This window comes from Clinocottus analis, unplaced genomic scaffold, assembly GCF_023055335.1.
Source record: "Clinocottus analis isolate CAN_PGR_092001 unplaced genomic scaffold, fCliAna1.0.p SCAF_16, whole genome shotgun sequence".
Lineage (NCBI taxonomy): Eukaryota > Metazoa > Chordata > Actinopteri > Perciformes > Cottidae > Clinocottus > Clinocottus analis.
Window position 1 is genome coordinate 1,247,919 of NW_027175887.1, and position 18,611 is coordinate 1,266,529.

General features: G+C 41.0%; 3 protein-coding genes across 5 annotated transcripts in view; 2 read left to right on the forward strand and 1 right to left on the reverse strand.

The window, feature by feature from the left end:
• Positions 1-1,989: 1,989 nt before the first annotated feature.
• Positions 1,990-7,203, reverse strand: LOC137786652 (synaptic vesicular amine transporter-like). Of its 3 annotated transcripts, none has more exons than XM_068578671.1 (9): positions 7,022-7,203; positions 6,395-6,487; positions 4,289-4,384; positions 4,065-4,146; positions 3,907-3,958; positions 3,571-3,634; positions 3,367-3,486; positions 3,018-3,151; positions 1,990-2,209 (listed from the first exon to the last, which is right to left on the reverse strand). In XM_068578671.1, the coding sequence occupies exons 2-9, from the start codon at positions 6,483-6,485 to the stop codon at positions 2,102-2,104; spliced, it is 747 nt and encodes a 248-aa protein (XP_068434772.1). In that variant the 5' UTR covers positions 6,486-6,487; positions 7,022-7,203; the 3' UTR covers positions 1,990-2,101. The 3 variants fall into 3 exon arrangements, with proteins under 3 accessions (XP_068434772.1, XP_068434774.1, XP_068434773.1); XM_068578672.1 differs by having other exon boundaries at positions 2,193-2,317; XM_068578673.1 differs by lacking the exon at positions 4,289-4,384.
• A 4,827-nt stretch (positions 7,204-12,030) lies between these two features.
• LOC137786413 (ornithine decarboxylase-like) lies at positions 12,031-16,413 on the forward strand. Its single transcript, XM_068578300.1, has 9 exons — positions 12,031-12,145; positions 13,045-13,172; positions 13,315-13,488; positions 13,570-13,742; positions 13,825-14,041; positions 14,136-14,219; positions 14,801-14,963; positions 15,293-15,414; positions 15,991-16,413. Exons 1-9 carry the CDS (start codon positions 12,031-12,033, stop codon positions 16,246-16,248), a joined length of 1,434 nt encoding a protein of 477 aa, XP_068434401.1. The 3' UTR covers positions 16,249-16,413.
• A 1,518-nt stretch (positions 16,414-17,931) lies between these two features.
• tanc2a (tetratricopeptide repeat, ankyrin repeat and coiled-coil containing 2a) overlaps positions 17,932-18,611 on the forward strand; it is a 42,448-nt gene continuing 41,768 nt past the window's right edge. The window contains exon 1 of the mRNA XM_068578659.1: positions 17,932-18,225. The gene's annotated coding sequence lies outside the window, so the exon portion shown is untranslated. The remainder of the gene's footprint in view (positions 18,226-18,611) is intronic.

The window sequence follows — 18,611 nt, forward strand, 5'->3', positions numbered from 1 at the left end:
GCTCAGGTTTATAGTTAGGACTGGCTCAGGTTTATAGTTAGGGCTGGCTCAGGTTTATAGTTAGGACTGGCTCAGGTTTAAAGTTAGGGCTGGCTCAGGTTTATAGTTAGGACTGGCTCAGGTTTAAAGTTAGGGCTGGCTCAGGTTTATAGTTAGGGCTGGCTCAGGTTTATAGTTAGGACTGGCTCAGGTTTATAGTTAGGGCTGGCTCAGGTTTATAGTTAGGGCTGGCTCAGGTTTATAGTTAGGGCTGGCTCAGGTTTATAGTTAGGGCTGGCTCAGGTTTATAGTTAGGACTGGCTCAGGTTTAAAGTTAGGGCTGGCTCAGGCTTATAGTTAGGACTGGCTCAGGTTTATAGTTAGGGCTGGCTCTGGCACATGTAAATATTCATGCTCCCATGCATTGCACTCTGTTTATAAGGAACATATGAGTATTGTTAAATATTAAATGTCGTAGACCTTCTACAAGTTCCTTGAATGTGAAAACATTCATGGCAATACAGCTGCAGGTCTTCTTCTGTCCACTAGGTGTCCTCCTGCATCTCCTGACCGCATCGTGACAGCTGCTGTGTAGCCGGAGCATCCTGTTGTTGTCTGTAGCAACAAACCAGAGGCGACGACTTCGTGGACAAAGTGGCAGCTTTGACCCAAAGCTCAGACTTGTCCAGGAGAAACTTGCTCAGCAACGTTGGATTGTCTGTTTGTGAGTAACGACTGGAGCAAACCACAGGAGATCATGTTAGCGTTTTAGCACCACCTCTTTCTAAAGCATCTAAAAACTAATTGTCCTTCTTTTTATAATCCCAAGACTTGTAAATAGTGTTTTTATGAATGAACTGTTTGCAACAGTCATGTGATCGGTTAGAAACGTTCAGAGGAGCACTCGAGAGGCCCAGCACCACGTGTCGGCCGTTATTATGTCATTTTCTCACGATGCCTTCACTACAGCGAGAATAAAGTGAGCTCTACAGGGCTGGCCTGGGCCCACGCCGCCAAGAGGTTTCACTCACAGAGGTTTGCCGGTCAATGTTCAAATTTGTGTGAAGCATATGAAGTCTGAAAAACCTCCCAGGCGTCTGTGAGGGACAGCTCTAATCATTCAGCTGAATTCTTCTAAGTTTAATAAAATACTCATTTGACAGCCTTCTTATCATGTTTATCTCTTACAAGGTTAGACTGATTTATTTCCACCACAGAATACAGTTAATAGTTTAAAATACATCAAATGTATTCACAGGAAGCAGCTTACAAAATTCCAAAAGATCAATAATGACCAAACAAAAAAATAGAAGAAAGAAACCGAGACGGTGTAAATAGTAATAGTCTGACAGACAAAGGGAAGTGACAAGCAGTGAGCAGGAGATGAGGTGAGTCCAGGATTATTAGAGACGGGTCCAAAATCAAGACAAGACAGACAATCAAAAGGCTGGAAAATTCACAAAAACAGGAAGTGAATCCAAACATTACACAGGAACACAGTGGACTTCAAATAAAACACAAAACAGACTTAACAAAAACTCAAGCGCATGACATTTGATGAGCAGTTTTGTGAAGCCAAAGTGTCTTAAACTTGCATTCACTTTACTGGCCACCAGGGGGCGACTCCTCTGGTTGTATAGAAGTCTATGAGAAAATGAGTCCACTTCTCTCTTGAACCCCTCAGTAAACATTGTTAACGTGGGTTTATGGTCTCGATCTCTAGTTTCAAGTATTCTTCAATACAGCAAGACGTTCATGTCCAGCATGAAGTTCATTTAGTAAATTATGGTTCATAGTCTATGAAGCAGGGAATGCTTTTGGGCGGGCTACAAGGTGATTTCTGCCACTCCCAGAGCCGTATATGAAGTCTCTTTGTCACTCCAAGTGTGCTCACCTTCGTTCACTGGTTGCAAAAAGCTCGATCAGAAAAGTGCAAAAAAAAGATACTTAATAGTTGTTTTTTATAGTATTTTTTAATTATTTTACATTTCACTGATACACATGGGGAAAACACTTCATTTCAGGACAATGACAGACACAGAACGACGCGTCAATAGAAATCTCAGTGGAAGTCATTTGGGACAGCGGTGTGTTGGGACTCAGACTCATGGCCGTGTCGCTCCTACATAGAAAGGCAGTCCACTTGATAGCTGTCAGGACATTCGCTCTGCACCAGTGTTGAGCCAAAGCTGTCATCCACAGGGCCGTGATGCTCGTGTGGGTCTGTCTCCTGGGGAGGCAACACCATGGAGATGGTAAGAATAGTTGGATTGAAAGCTGCTTACGTTGCGATTCCAAGTTCTCAAGTTGAGCTTTTTGAATTTCCTTCCACTATCGACTGAAACACAAGACACAACGATTGGATTATTATAACATATTTATAACAGTCATTTTCTGTGTTGTACGTGGAAGAAACAACGCAATCACCGGAAAAAAATGTTGTCATTGTGTGTCTTCACACCTCGGGAACCATGAATGTCAACGTTTCTAAACCTTTAATATGTTTCTCATCATGTATCGCGCCTGCAGGGATGCACAATACCAGTGTGTTAGCGTTGAGAAAACATTGGTTAGATTTGGGCAACAAAATTGCTCGTTGCAGGGTTTTAAAAATGATCATGGTTTGTCAAAAACAATGAAGTAACGATATAACGTAACAGCTGGAAAACCCGAAAGGAATCCGTTTTTCTTCCGTATCGTAAGCACAACGCTGGTACGCAACAAGCCACAACTCACAGTTCAGTTTAGGATCCACACAGGAGGCCAACAGCGGTCTCCTGGGTGAACGTCCTGTATTTGTTTGACTCTCCTTTAATGGACTTTCTTGCTTGCTATACTTGTTATTTTACCAGGTAACTTTCAAATACGTTTGCTTGATAACCGAAGTCGCTTTGTCTCTTTGTGCGTTGCTGTCACTGACCGAATATAATAACATTAAAAATATCGCTGGTTTGCAGAACGTTACAATGCCAAAACGTTTTACTGGTAACTGGGCTGCAACAATTGTGTTTTTTTTAGTTGTTTTTTTCAGCTCTCACCAAATGGTCCTCCTGCCGAGGTGGACTATAAATGAAGAGGCAGAGCGGAGCGAAGATTATATTTGCTGTTCCAATTATGGCCATGAGCCAGGGGAAGCCAATGGACTTGACGATCGGACCTGCAACAGCTGGACCTTCAGACAGAAGAGGCAATATTATTACGATACACCTTGATAGAAAAACTAACTTTTAGGCTTGTCGGGCTAATTTGACTTAGGTTTAAGATCATAGAACGAAATATTAGGGCATATTTATGAAGGTTAAATGTTAAGCATTTCTATCAAGGCAAGCGTTTGACATTTTGAAAAAAATGTTGCTTCATAAAGATTCTGTGTGGCAATGCGCTTACCCACGGAGAATCCGATGCAGACTGCGGCATCCGCAATAGCATAAACTGTGCCATACACCGGCACATAGCTCAGGTCTACCAAGTCACCCATCAGAGGCATAATGGATGAGTCCACTGTGCCTGGTAGAAACAAGATAATCATTCATTATTTCAGCCAGCAAGAAATGAATTTGTTAAAAAAAGCTAATATTCGGCCCGACTTACCAACTGAAAAGCCAACACATGCATTCAGAACAAGCACATGAAAGATGTTCTTGGAAAATCCAAACTGAAAAAATAAAGAGACTTTTTAAGTTACATCATCATAACAAACATTTTTAAACCATGATGCTAAAAAAATACAAATCTTTAAAAATGTTTAAAAAGTTGTGATTGTCAAACGTATTTCTCTTTGAAACAGCTGGTTGATCTATTGAAGATAATGTAAGGTGAGTAAAAATGGACAGGACGTTCTTTTACACAGGCAAATTATGACTTCTCGCAAGTTACACATGAACACTGATCTAAAGTGTTAACATTGACCTAATGTATGAAACTCACAGCAATGGTGGATAATCCCGCCAGGATCATTCCAATACAAGCACAGAGCCCACTGTGAGAGGAGATTAACAACATAGCATTATGGGTATACCTGGTGGCAAAACCATGAAGAAACCTAAACAACAGGCCACTTTGCTTTCAGACTCAGGTCAACATACCTTCTGTTGAATTTTTGCGACAGGTGACCAAAGATGTTGGATGCAATGAGGTAGGAGATGCTGTCTGTCAAGAAGACTGTGCCTGACACAAAGATACAAGTTGACTTTCACAGCAAACATGTTCACAGGAAACCAACATGAGTCTTTGCAGCGTCAATGCTGATGGCTGATCAATTTACTGAGAGCACAACAGGACAAGCCCGATATTAGTTCATCTTGAATACCTAGCTGCCATCTGCTCGCACACATGGTCTTCATCATCCAGATAGGAAGGGCTGTCTCTATTGTGGCAATATTCAGAGTTGCCAAACATATGGCTCCTGGAAAGCAGAGCAAATACTATATATATATATATATGCTGCCTGAATGACAGGTATCGGCGGCGGCTTTGCGTGATCAATGTTCAATCCGGTGACGCTGAGTTTGCAGCGCGAGCTGCTGGTAGACGGACCGCCTGTGAGGGAGCGACTCGCTCGTGCGGTGCTCGTTGAGGACAGAAACTACAGAACAATCTGTGCTTTCACGTCGGGCTCAAGTCGGCAAATAGTCCGGTGATGCTACAGAAGAGTGAGGGTGCACCTAAATCAATTGCTTTCAAAGTAAAAGCCCCAATATATATATATATATATATATATATATATATATATATATATATATATATATATATATATATATATATAGAGGTAACGCATGATAGAATAATTAACGCTGTTAATCGACTGAAAAGTTAACGCGATATTAACACGTTAACTTGCCCAGCCCTAATATATACATATTAGTGCTGTCATATTAGCGCGTTAATAGCGCGTTAGCAGCGCGTTCTTAACGGCGTTAACGCAAACCAATTTCAACATAGTCAAACATGAAAAATAAATAAGATGCAGCTTTGAATGAATACGGCGACACTGCTTTTACTTTAAAGGCGATTTATGTAGGTGCGCGCACGCTTCCGTTGGCTCACTGAAAGACTACAAATTGAGCCTGACGTGAAAGCACGTATTGTTGTGACACTTATGTTCTCAATGAGCAGCGAGTGCTGCAGCAGACGGGCAGTCTACCGGCAGACTCTGCATCCAGATTGAAAGTTATGGTGTGCTCACACCCAACGCATCAAGATTTTGGCGCGCGTCGAGATTACATGCAAAGTCAATGACCAGCAGTGACTGTTTGGCTGGCCGTGCTGAGTGCTGTTCCCATGTAGCCAGTGTTTTATTTGACCATGAAATGAATCACAGTGTAAAGGCTTGTAGCTACGATGATAGCTCACAATGCCAAACGGCTCATCCCACTTCGGTCTTGTCAAGGGAACCATCTGACAACTTTTTGGGAGTGAACTTTCCATTCATTAGCGTCTTATCATTCATTTTGCCGTATCGTGCTCACCATTCATTCATTTCAAACCGTAACATTAGCCTAGCTTCAAAGCCCAAACAGCGTGCCTATTGGCTTGCTTCTGGTTGAACTACATCCTGCGTTGAAAAATTAAAATGCGTTCACGCCGTTAATAACACGCTAATATGACAGCACTAATATATACACACACACACACACACACACATACACACACACATATATATATATATATATATATATATATATATATATATATATATATATATATATATATATATATATATATATATATATATATAGAATGTTTGTGTAGTATGGTCCCTGTGAAGCTACACATATAAACCATTGTTATTTGTTTAAGTCTTTATTTTCCAATTCAAACCCCAACCAAAGCTGTGTTTCTATTCAAAATACCAACGGCAATGAGAATGTACAGATCCTTCAGGAGAGTCAGCAGTGGAGTCCCTTTTTCCATCTGTATTGAAATATATATATATATATATATATACATATATATATATATATATATACATATATATATATATATATATATATATACATATATATATATATATATATATATATATATATATACATATATATATATATATACATATATATATATATATATATATATATATATATATATATATATATATATATATATATATATATATACATATATATATATCCTTTTGTGTCCTCCCAAAAATAAAAACCCTTAAGCTCATGCACTCTGGTCTGTGTCTGCATCACCATCTCCCCACCCTGACATAAATAGTTATTATTGTTAATGATTAAATATTTCAGAATAGAAGCCTTCGTTTACAAATCTAAAGAGCTTCCAGAAAGTGGAAGTGTTGGGTTAAAAATAATATTACCTTCTACAGATATATCAAATGTGCATGTATAATAAAGCAGATGTTTTTCCCCAAATGCTCTTAATTTTTGAGTGTGAAATCAGAGGCTCTACATACCAATCAATCCTAAAGCCAATCCAGTGAAGGATATACCCATTGCACGCCCTCTCTCCTTGTTGTCTTTGTACCCATCAGCCAGCATTCCCATTCCTGAAAGACAAAAGTAATACTTCTACTAATAATATCATTAGTGCAATAATTAATGTGATTTATTTTTTTCAAATCTATTTGAACATGAACACTAAAGTCCAAAGTTTTAGTCCAATGTATCTGTTGTTTTTATAGATTTAAGTCAATATTGTAAACTAAAAATTTTCGCAAGAAATTTTGATTGTGTGGCTACTACGACTGCCATAAGACGTTGCAATATACGCTATATTATCAGAAGTAAGATGTGCTGCCCCCACCCCCCTCGGCGTATGTATATATACATATATATAGAGATATATATGTATATATACATATATATATATATATGTGTATATATATATATTTACATATATATGTGTATATACATATATATGTATATATATACATATATATGTATATATATATACATATAAATTTCTGTTATGAGTTAATATTAGTTATGAATATTATCCCCGCATAAATGTGCTGCCCCAGGGGTCTCTGACCCCTTGTGGCTGAACCACACTTAACTATTCAAAAATAAATATATCTGACCTGCCACCGACAAGCAGGATCCACCCAGACCTTGCACTGATCTGGCCAGCAGCAGTAAGATGAAGCTGGACGAAAAGGCAAACACTTCCAAGGAACAAGTACAGATTAGATTAATAATATACAAAGAAATAACTGTCTGTCTTGTGGAATTTGTTAATGTCACAGACTATGTCAAAAGAAATGTTTCTATCTGTTCAAAGACTAAATACAAGACGTCCAGGGTTACTTTCTTCTTGACCTGTTGCATTGATAATTGCATTGTTTATATACTTTATTTCTATGACAGCAATGTTAGCTAACGCAACTGTCACAGGTCTCTGTCATTAATGTTACTTTTGTAGTGAATGTGGTTTCATAATTCACTTTTGTTAGTAGTGACTGTTCCGGGCTCGCGGTCCCTTTAAGAGTTTGGCGGTTGTTAATGACTTGAATCCCGGATATTGGTTAGATACAGTGGGCAGCGCCATCTTGTGTTAGCTTTCAGGAGATGTAAAATAAAGAGTGACACACTTGTGTGCTCAACTTGAGAAATTGCCTTTTCCTTTTAAATGCAACTTGCACACTTTTACATTTAAATAAGCTAATGGTGTTGGTTCTAAGTGTTTGCTCACATTGCTGGTTCTTAAGTCTGTCAGTCATGTTTGCTAGCGTTACTGGTTCTTAACTATTATGCTAAAATATTCAGTGAACCTAATGCCTCAAAAGAGTATAGAGAAAAAACACTGAAATAACAATGTTAGTTGCTGCGTTTGTGGGGCCCTGTTATGTCAGGTAGCCATGAAACAAAGAAGTACGATCCAGGAAGTCTTGTTTAATCAAAACCAAAAAAGACACCAAAACTGCATAGCTGATTATAATGCTGTTACTCTGGGTTTTAAATCACATCATTTAGTCTTGGAAGTGTTTAAACACAGTGTTGCGTTTTCTTTCATGCAGAGCTGTTGTTTGAATGCCCTACTTACAGGTAGTCGCAAAGACGATTATGCAGAAACCAGCACACATTGGGATGTGATATCCAATCCTGTACAATATGGGCAAAGTAAGTCATGTATTTTTGAGATTGATAAAAGTAGGCCCGTTTTCCACAGATCAAGGTCACTACTCACCTGTCAGTAAGTGGCCCCATGAAGGGGTTAACAATGAGCTGTATGGTGGACTTGGAGGCCAACATCAGTCCTACTTTGATGTTGACCTCATCCAGATTTGCATCTGCGTAAGAGCAGTTTGACTCTGGGAACTTCTTGGCTACAATGGGATCACCAGAGAAAGCTCGGGTCGGGCGTGGTGGTAAAGATGTGGAGCCCAAAATCACTGATCTCCTATTCAGTGACTGGTTGATGGGAGGATTCACTGTTAAGTCGGTGCTGTTCCCAGGAGAGGTGGTGGGAGGTGGTGGGAGCCTGCCTATCTTGTACAGATAACTTGGAAGGATGGGCACTGTCAAAAAAAGAAAATCTTTAACTCACGTTTTAAATCTGATTTGATACCTTCAGCAGCATACCCAATAAATGACATGCAGCGCTGTTATCTCCGGCATGAATATTTGGCAACTATTGACATTTAAGTGTTAAGATGTATTACACAACGGTCAGTATGTCTGAACCTACCAACCACAGAGAGTAGCATATTATCCAGGAACAAGGCGAGAAAGACAATAACCAGGATCATCTTCTTCAGCTGGGCCTCCTGTCTCAGTCGGGCTAGTAAATCTAGGGTTAGACAAAAAGCTGTATTTTTCCTTGTATTTTAGCTTAAAATTCCTATTCACTGTTAACAATTGCTTAATCGAAAAGAGTTATTTTTATAAATATGTAGTGTATAAATGTCCAGCGTGAATAAAAGTCCAGAAAACTGCCAACTAATCATGATTTTTAGTTTTCACAGGTAATCCAGTGATAGCTTTCATTACAAATATTTTCATTATTTCGTACATCTAACACCCACATGACATTTCTGAATATAGATTTCAACAGTCAAATCTCGGTGTTAAAACTGGGTCAAACTCTTACAACACTTTAATCAATTCCCCATGACATTTTCACAAAAAGAATGGAAAGAAAAAAATCTTCAAGGGGAGAAGATTTGCTTATTAATTTGAGTATTGAAAATACATCGAAGCCAACAATTTAAATAATAAAGCCTGCAAAGAAAAGAAAAAGACAATATAGTAGAGAATATAGTAGCTCAAACTTACCCATATTTGAGTTTTTACAAAAGGTAAAGTTTAGCGTGTGACCAGGTGGTACAGTGTCTGCCAGCCAACAGAAAAACTGAGCTATGTAAAGGTTACACCTCATCCTGTTGTGTAGGCTGGAAAAAAAACATTGGCATTGAAGCTTGGCTGACTGGTTTCACTGTGTTTCAGAGATAGGCTTTGACTTGTGCTGTGTTCACACCGAACGAGGTGCGAGAATTTGCGTCGTGTCTACTGTGTTAGTTTACTCGCTTGACAATAAAAGGGTGTTCACACATAACGCAGCAGCAAAATTATAAGGGGGCGTGGCTTATCGGCGTCGCATCTCTCAATGAAAAGAGCGATTTTTTTCTGCTAGTGACTATGGAAGAAATAACCACTAGTTCTGCTTTATACTTGTTGTGGAAGTCACAAAAACGGCAGGACATCAAACACTCTCCTGTTTGGGTTCATAACATCATCCGTAGCCGCACACCGCTTGGTGAATTGCACAGACTCCAGGAAGTGCATCTGGTGTTACGTTACCGTTTCCCGCCATCCACCATAGAAATAACCACTAGTTGTGCTTTATACTTGTTGTGTAAATTACACAAACGTGGGAACATCACACTCCATGGTGTCTGGGTTCATATTATTATCCGTAATCCCACAACAGCGCCTGAATGACGGCCGCTATCAGCGCTCCTTCCGGGGGACCGGCAGCAGTTTGAATCAGCCATCAGAGCTTCTCAATGCTGATTGGCTGACGCAACTATGACCAGTAAACGAAACTGACCTGTCAATTACAAGGTTGGCCAAATAAGGCAAATGCTACGTTATGGTCTATTTTATATTATATGGGAAAATAATTTACTAAATGAACATCATTTTGAGGCTTTATATGCGCTGTTCGACTATGCACCTGTTGTTTGGTATGGTGATGTCATCTACTTTGAAGGGTAAGTCCACGCAGTAATGACCTTCCAAATGCAAGTAGACTTCTCCAAGATCTGTCTCAAGTGACATCTCCCGCTTCTCCTCCAGTAATTTTTCATTGAAATTCTGATTGTACTTGGAGACCAACAGCCCCTATGAGTCTGACAATGAATTGGCGTATAAATAAAATGAACTTTTTTGATTTTATCAAATGGTTGCAATGAAACAAAGAGTGAACAATTTAATGGGGTCTGAATACTTTCCATACCCATCGTAGGTCAAGAGAGGACGTACTACGGTCAACAGGTATGGAGTAATTTTTACCTGCATGAGAGATTGTACTCTCTGAATACTGACTCCTGCATTAATTCCATAAGAAGGATTATATGTCACAGAGGCCTTAACAACCATGGACCAAAGCAGAATTCAAAATACCCTCCTGCAAAAAGGCATTGACTGGACCTTCAACCTCCCTGCTGCATCCCACCACAGTGGGGTTTGGGAGGGATTTATTAGGATGATTAATTTTCTGTGATTGTATGAAAGCCTTTATACAATCCTGTGTGATGTAGACGCCATTCTCAATGACCGCCACATAAGCAAGGTTTCTGACGACGGCAATGACTTGGAAGCTTACCCCTTGGGTTTTTCAAGAAAATTAGTTCAGTACCTGTCAGACTTGTTCTGGAAAAGATGGACAAGGGAGTACTACTGCAGGAACAACAAAAGTGGACAACGCCATGGAGAAGATTCATATCAGGGGACATTGTCATGGATCCAACTGCTCGTCATGGATCATGGTGTAACGGGCTCAGCCTTGACCTGGTCAAAGCTAAGGGGGAGCTCCTACTCCTCACGCCAGCTATGTAAGGAGGGCCTGTTTTAGAACCATGAGTTTCCCTATCAGTTTGCTTTCGATAACAATTTATAGAGAAAATTACGGATGTTAAAACCCCTTTTGTCTGGGATCTCCCTGCTGCCTACCTATTTCATTGAGCCACATGATCCACCGAACTGTTTCCTCTAATAGGAAGGGACGATGAAGCGTTTTACACACAGTGCTAGTAATATCTACAAGGCACACACGGCACCAGGAGCACTGCTTAAGTTATGTCCACAGTCATGATCAGACTAATATTTACACATGGCATGCGGAGCGCTCAACGTCATCTTTCTTTCAACTGACTAATAGTTATTTATCTTACAGAGAGGATTCACCACAGCCATCCCCACAGCCCGGGTATGTTTCATATTCCTGAACATGTATATTGTGTAAATATAGTTTTTAATGTATAATTCATATTTAATTTTAAAACCAAATATGTTGTAATGGTCATTTTTCATTTGCACACACCCCATGAAGCTTTATCTGCAGTATGAAGTCATTTCTCAGTCCCATTGCTATCATTTTGGTGAAAGGTGTAAAAAAAATTCTATTAAAAAAACGCAAATAAAACGTTTAGTTGTATATACCATTTTATTCATATTTTACTGCATATGTGAACTTAAACCTTTGGTAAACCAATTTACATCACCAAAGCAGTCCAACCACATGATTAAAGTTATGTTTTCATAAGAGATCTAAAAAATTTCCAAAAATTGAGATTCCATTTTTCAGCTTTATTCATATTTTGTCTTTACACTTTTGCCTTATGACAATGTTGTCTCATGTCACTGCCAAAATTGGCGTTCCCCTGCTGGATTTCCTGTGTGCTTATGGATTATTGCTGGACGTAAAGGGCTGCCGCCTAATAAATGCTGTGACTTTTGGTTCTTACCCATGTACGCTAAGTGGAGCTGGCTCCACTGGGCTGACGAGCAGACTGACGGCGGCTGAGGAGTTTCTACATCTGCTGGCTAAGTTCCCGGACCTCACGCAGCCCACCTTCTCGTCAAGCATATGGTGGAGCATCACATCTCTACCACCGGCCCACCGGTACACGCCTGGGCCTGGCGCCTGGACCCAGAAAAACTCACCATGGCCAAGACCGAATTTGAAAGCATGGAGTGCCTGGGCATTGTTCGCCGCTCCAATGAAAGCGCCTTTACTGAACAACTAGAAGTGTAACTAAAATTCCGCTTTTGCGAAGGAGATTGTATCAACTTTCTATTCTAAAATTTGCTTCGGAGGGCTTTACAACCTGCACACATTCGACATCCCTGTCCCGGGACCTCACATCAGATCAGGAAAAACTCCCCTAAATAAAGATAGTAAAAGAAAAAAAGGGAAGAAACCAGAGGAGGATCCCTCTCCCTGCATGGACAGAAGCAAAAGATGTCATGTGTACAGAATGAACAACGTAACAGAGTTACAGCACATTACATGAATATGACAGCAATGATTCATTTAATGAGTAGTAGGCAAGGACCACGATCCATGTCAGCAGAAGGAGGTAGAGAGGAGGGGCCACCTTTGGAGGTAGGAAGCAAGCGGCAGGTCCGGATCCAGACATAGCCACAATCCATTGCAGCAGGCAGGACCGGTTTCAGACAGCCAAGATCCATAAACACTTGAGGCGAGGAATCACAGAGGCTCCCGGAAAGAAGTACCCCAGCAGTCGAGGCCTACGGCAGCATATCTAGGGCCAGCCCGAACTATAAGCGCTACCAAAGAGGAAAGTATGAAGTCTACTTTTAAATGAGGTGACTGTGTGTTAAGAGGAATAAGAAGAATTTTCGATTTCGGAGTGAACAATCTAAATTGCAACATATGGAGGCGCATATGGGACATGGTAAGTGTTTAATATGATCTGTAATGTTATTATCGTTTTGGCTTTTGACTCCTGTATCAACATGTCAAAATGTAGACAAACTCTAACAAAGAAAAAGCTGATTTCTATTGTGATCCAGTCTTATATTAACAATATTTGTTGATTAATTTCATACTTTTGTGTTTTCCTGCTCGTCATCCCAGCACCAGCAACTATAAAGGGATCCGTTGTGCAGGTTTTGTCCTCTGAGAACTGTGACGTTGACATTTTAGACAATGGAAGGACCATCAGAGACTTCATAGACAATAAAATAAAAGAGCTTGGTTCAGCGGTGAGTATCGGAGACATTATGTCACTTTCATTTTCCTCACTATGAGTCTCCGTGTAATCGTGTCCTTGTATTGTGTGATAGTTGAGGTTTTTTGTTTGCTATCGTCAAAAGAAAATGAGCTGACTCTGCTCTATTTGTTCAGGACAATGACGAGCCATTCTATGTGGCAAGTCTGGATGGTATTTTTGAAAAGCACCTCAGGTGGCGTACTAACTTACCTCGAGTCAAGCCTTTCTATGCAGTGAAGTGCAACAACGATGCAGCAGTTTTGAGGATGATGAGCGCTCTGGACACGGGTTTCGACTGTGCTAGCAAAGTACGATGAAGTATTTCAAAGAGAATCCAGCTCAGCCTTTTCTTCATTTCTTCATTTGAAACACGCTTTGGTTGGACACAGGTGGAGATCCAGCTGATGCTGTCCCTCGGAGTGACACCTGATAAAATCATTTACGGACACACAACCAAACCACTGTCGCACATCAAATATGCCTGTACTCATGGAGTCCATACGATGACTTTTGATAGCGAGGATGAACTCCTAAAAATATCTGGTTGTCACGCCAAAGCCAAGTAAGTGAACAACTGCTGATATTTGTTGCCTCTGTGTTTAGTGTAGATTGTTAGCTTATCGATAAATACTTTTGAATCACAGGTTGGTACTGCGCATTGCAGTGGATGACTCTGCATCCAAGATAAGATTAAGTTCAAAGTTTGGCGCCAGCCTGGAGTCAGCTGCTAAGCTGCTGGGACGTGCTGGAGAGCTGGGCTTGGAGGTCATCGGGGTCAGCTTTCATGTAGGCAGTGGGTGCACTCAAGGTTTGGCGTTCAAGCAGGCCATCGCAGACGCCCGACGTGTCTTTGACACGGCGGTAAGGCATCCTCACAGCAGTGGAAGTTGGTTGAAACTCATAAAACCTTGATAAAGGCTGCCTTATTACACAGTGGTACTGATGTGATTTTCAGAATTTGTTGGGCCGCCAGATGAGTCTCCTGGATATTGGCGGAGGATTCCCTGGGACGGAGGACTGCCAAGTCGAATTTGAAGAGGTAAAAAGAAAATGGAACAAAAACAACATTGATTGAAAAAAAACTTTTCTAAAGCCAGAAGACAAATTGTGTTACTTACATATCACACAATAACCGCCAGCATGCCGTCAAACCGCTCGTTTTGTGCCGTTTTGACGCAGTCCGGCATCCGTCTGTGGGTTACGATGTTGACTTAGCTTGATATGCTAGCTTAGTAGCTTAACAGTCACTTATTCATGTGTTCTGGTATTCTCATGTGCTTCATGTCCCTTGCTCCCGTAGCTGTCCATGCTGGATCCGTCCACTTTGATTTAAAAAGCAAGCATGGAAAGTAAAATATGGCGCTAGCACGACTGCATTCAGCAGCTAGCTTAGCCAAAGCATGCTGGTGTAGCTTAGCTGTCTCTACAGGTCCTGTTGATCCCGGACCAGGCTGTAGTTTCTCCACCAAAGTTCTTCTCTCAAACGAGTGTTGGAGGAGAGATTATACCGCGTTGGCGTTTGTGGCCCTCTAATGGCCGCGCGCCACTGTCTGGAATATTAATAGAGGTGTAATTCCTGTGAAATATACTTGTAACCTACAACATGGTTTTCTTACCTAGTTTTCAGAAGTCATTAATGGAGCACTGGAGGAGTTCTTCCCGCCTGACAGTGGCGTGCAGATCATTGCAGAACCAGGCCGCTACTACGTGGATTCAGCCTTCACACTTGCAGCCAAAGTCATTGGCAAAAGAGTAATCCCAGAGGATATGGATGAACATAGCGGTAATGTAGATATCACTTTTGAGTATTTGTATTGACACATACTTATACAATGTGTGAGTGTATTTGATTTAATAAAACAAAATGTAATGCGTAGGTGACAACTACCAGATGAGTCTGATGGCTCCAAATGGCAATGCACCACTACAACAAGAAGCATCTTCAGGAAACATCCATGCTGGATGTCTTTTGAGTGAGCACAATGACTTACAGGTTTATGATTACTAATTTTGTGCAGACCAACAGACACATGATTGCATTTGGTGTGAGGGATAAATTCCTATTATTTTCATGGTTTACATTTGAATACCTTTGCATTTATATTATTTCAGATGTTGAGGACAGCAGCCCTGACAGAATAATGATGTACTACCTTAATGATGGAGTGTACGGTTCCCTGAGTTGCCTTATCAATGATCCTGCCCACAGCAGTGTTGATCCATACCTTACCAGGGTAAATATCAACCCCATCACGACGTAAAAACACCAATATCGGACAATTTTTCAAAATACTAGATTAGGATTTTTATGTCCAATGCCAATGAACAGACTTTGTTAAATGTTTGAAAAACATTAGTTTATGGTCTCAATCTCTAGTTTCGAGTCCTTTTTCATCATGATGTTCATTTAGTAAATGATGTTCACATATAATGTAAATTAGACCATAAAGCAGGGGATGATCTTGGGTGGGCTTCTTTGGGATTGCCTGCTTGCTACCAGAGCACTATACGGCTGGTCTTCAAGTCAAGATGTGCTCACTTTGGTTCACTTGTTGCATAAAAGCCTTGAGGGCAACGGACGTGATCCAAAATGGCGACGACCAAAACTTCAAAACGTTAGTCCACAGACCAATGGGTGACGTCAGAAGGACTACGTCCACTTCTTATATCCAGTCTTTGGTTGAACAACATTCTGCCACTCACCAACCTGACCTGAGAAAACTGCAAAACAAGTGTCAGACATGGGAGTTAAAGGAAAAGATAAGCAGCGTGACGTAGATTTCATACTTCAATGTTTGTGTTGTTCACAGGTTGTTGACAGCAGCGAGCAGAGGTTCCGGTCTGTTCTCTGGGGTCCAACCTGCGACAGCATTGACAAAGTAAAAGACAGCTGCTGGATCCCTGAGTTGAATGTGGGCGACTGGCTCCTCATCAACAACATGGGGGCTTACTCCATTAGTTTATCCACAGACTTTAATGGCTTTGAAAGAGCTCACATTTACCCTGTTGTATCAACCAAGACATGGCACGCCTTAAACCTTCCTGACATCTACAACATCCGCCAATGATCACTTCTATTCTGTAGTGGATCACTACTGGCCTGAACATATATCACAGGCTTAGATTATTACAGAGTAAGTCTTGAAATTCTATATATTTTTGAGCTATTTAAGAAAGAAATACTCCATCTTTATCATCAAACCTTTTGAAAATTGTTGAGTGATCGAGGAAATTATGAAAGTAAAAAAGTCTAACAATAAAAAACGTATAACCGTAAATATATACTGTTTGTTTTTTATTTCAACTATAGTTTGTGATTAGACCACATCAAATGCATAGAATGCTAAGTTGCTATGTTATATACTCTTTTTAAACACGTCGTCATTTTTTAACTTTACGAAGCAACAATCTGTAATCGTCTCTCCAAGCAGTCTGCTTCTGGTTACAGATCTGTATGTACGTGGTTGTGGATGGTTTATACTCTCAGGCCGGTTTATTGTGTGCATATTTACACTGGTTGCTTCCATGTTGCTGTCTTGGCCAAATAACGTCATTATGGGGCAATGCCATTGTCATGAATCACAACCACAGCCAAGTGTCTCGCTTAAGGGTTGTTCATGAAACAGCAAAGAATGATGTTCTCTGACCGGGAATCGAACCCCCAACGGTGCGAGCGCTGCTTCCTAACCACTAGAGTCGACCACAGGGAACATGGTGGCTGCGGTCTGTCGACTCCTGTACTTTATTTGGTGTTTTTGATTTGATCTTTTAGCCCTTTTGTTAACTCCAATACACTTATGTTGAAGCAAAGAGCTCCTGGAAGAGCATTTTGTGTGTTTCGATTATGTTGGACCTCCCACCACTGGGGGCGCAAGGCCGACTGCTGCTGCTGTTGGTCCTATATAGTTAGGAGAGGCATTGGGGCGAGGTGGTGCTTGTTTGGGGGAAGCAAACTGTTTTTTGACTGTTTTTATGTGACACTGCTGTTCTGTACCAGAGAGACGCAAATGTTCATGGTTTATTTTATGATTTGAATATACGCAACTAAGTTCTGATTTTTTTTTTTTGGTAAGATAAACATGATGGACGATACAAGTGGACATTGTCATTAATTAAACGCCTTTATCTTTTATAAATTACTCTGTAAACCTTAAAACACCTGGTCTCATTTCCTTTAGCAATTTAAACACAGCATGAACAGTGTTATTTACAATACAAGTACAATGCCTACATAACACAGGACTATACCCCTCTCACTCTGGACATAACTTGTTGGACTCTCTTCCCCCTGACAGGAGGCTGCGGTCCATCAGGACAATTTCCTACTCGTCACTCCCCTGCACATCCCTCCACACCTCATATTCAAATACACTTTACACTTTCACATAACACTTACATTCCGTGCATTTTTTGTTAACTTTTTAACTTTAAATTGTACATTCTATGATAGATCCAATTGTAAATATTCATGCACTCTGTTTATAAGAAACATATGTGTATTGTTAAATGTTAACTGTCATTCAAATCCCTTGAATGTAAAAACATACACGGCAATACGAGCTGCAGGTCTTCTTCTGTCCACTAGGTGTCCTCCTGCATCTCGTGACCGCCGCATCATGACAGCTGCTGTGTAGCCGGGGCATTCTGTTGTTGTCTGTAGCACGCGCACACATGCACGCACACACAAGCACATCGAACGTAATGACCACGCCCCTCTCATGAATAATGCATCACCTCCCGTCGACCGGAGGAGACTCGTGCCCACCGGAGCTGCTCGGACGTCAGCTCGTGCTCACCGGTGGTCGGAGAATAACGGTCGTACCGTCGCCGCCCGTCTATTGACCGAGGAGCTCCTGATAACCCGGTAATGAATGGGGCTTTGAGGAGACTGGGAATCCGCCTCGCGCACGACGACTGCGTCGGTTTCTACCGGGGATTTTACGGAGGAGGACGCACCGAGGGCTCGGTGTTAACCCGGCCGTGACCGACCCGTTATCTGCCGGTCTGACGTTGTTCTTATCGCCGGTGATTTTTGAGGGAACAAGGTACGTTTGTTTTTGTTTCCCGTGTGTGTTTGTCAGTCTGTGTGTACGTGTCTGTTCGCGCGCGCGCGCACGTGTGTTTGTGTGTGTGAGCGAGGGAAGAAGAGCTAGATGGTGTAGTAAGTGTGTGTGTGTGTGTGTGTGTGTGTGTGTGTGTGTGCGCGCGCGCGCGCGTGCGTGTGTGAACGTGTTCGTGCATGTGTGTGTGTAGGATCACACATTGATCTCCTACCATCAAAGAAATCAATACTATACATATCTTAATATTGATTCATTTATATATTTTACTCTCATTTATTTTTATGTTGTATCATTATAATGAACCAGGTAGTGGTTGTCATCTGAGGATTTCAATGCAAAAATATTGTGGCGACACCATAAAACATCAC

Coding starts and splice junctions, on each gene's coding strand:
- LOC137786652 (XM_068578671.1), bottom strand. CDS start 6,485: ATGGGAATGCTGGCTGATGGGTACAAAGACAACAAGGAGAGAGGGCGT. Junction 4,385..6,394: donor ATTGGCTTTAGGATTGATTG/GTATGTAGAGCC, acceptor TCTGCTTTCCAG/GAGCCATATGTTTGGCAACT. Junction 3,635..3,906: donor CGGGATTATCCACCATTGCT/GTGAGTTTCATA, acceptor TTATTTTTTCAG/TTTGGATTTTCCAAGAACAT.
- LOC137786413 (XM_068578300.1), top strand. CDS start 12,031: ATGGTGGAGCATCACATCTCTACCACCGGCCCACCGGTACACGCCTGG. Junction 14,042..14,135: donor GACGTGTCTTTGACACGGCG/GTAAGGCATCCT, acceptor TGTGATTTTCAG/AATTTGTTGGGCCGCCAGAT. Junction 14,964..15,292: donor GGATATGGATGAACATAGCG/GTAATGTAGATA, acceptor ATATTATTTCAG/ATGTTGAGGACAGCAGCCCT.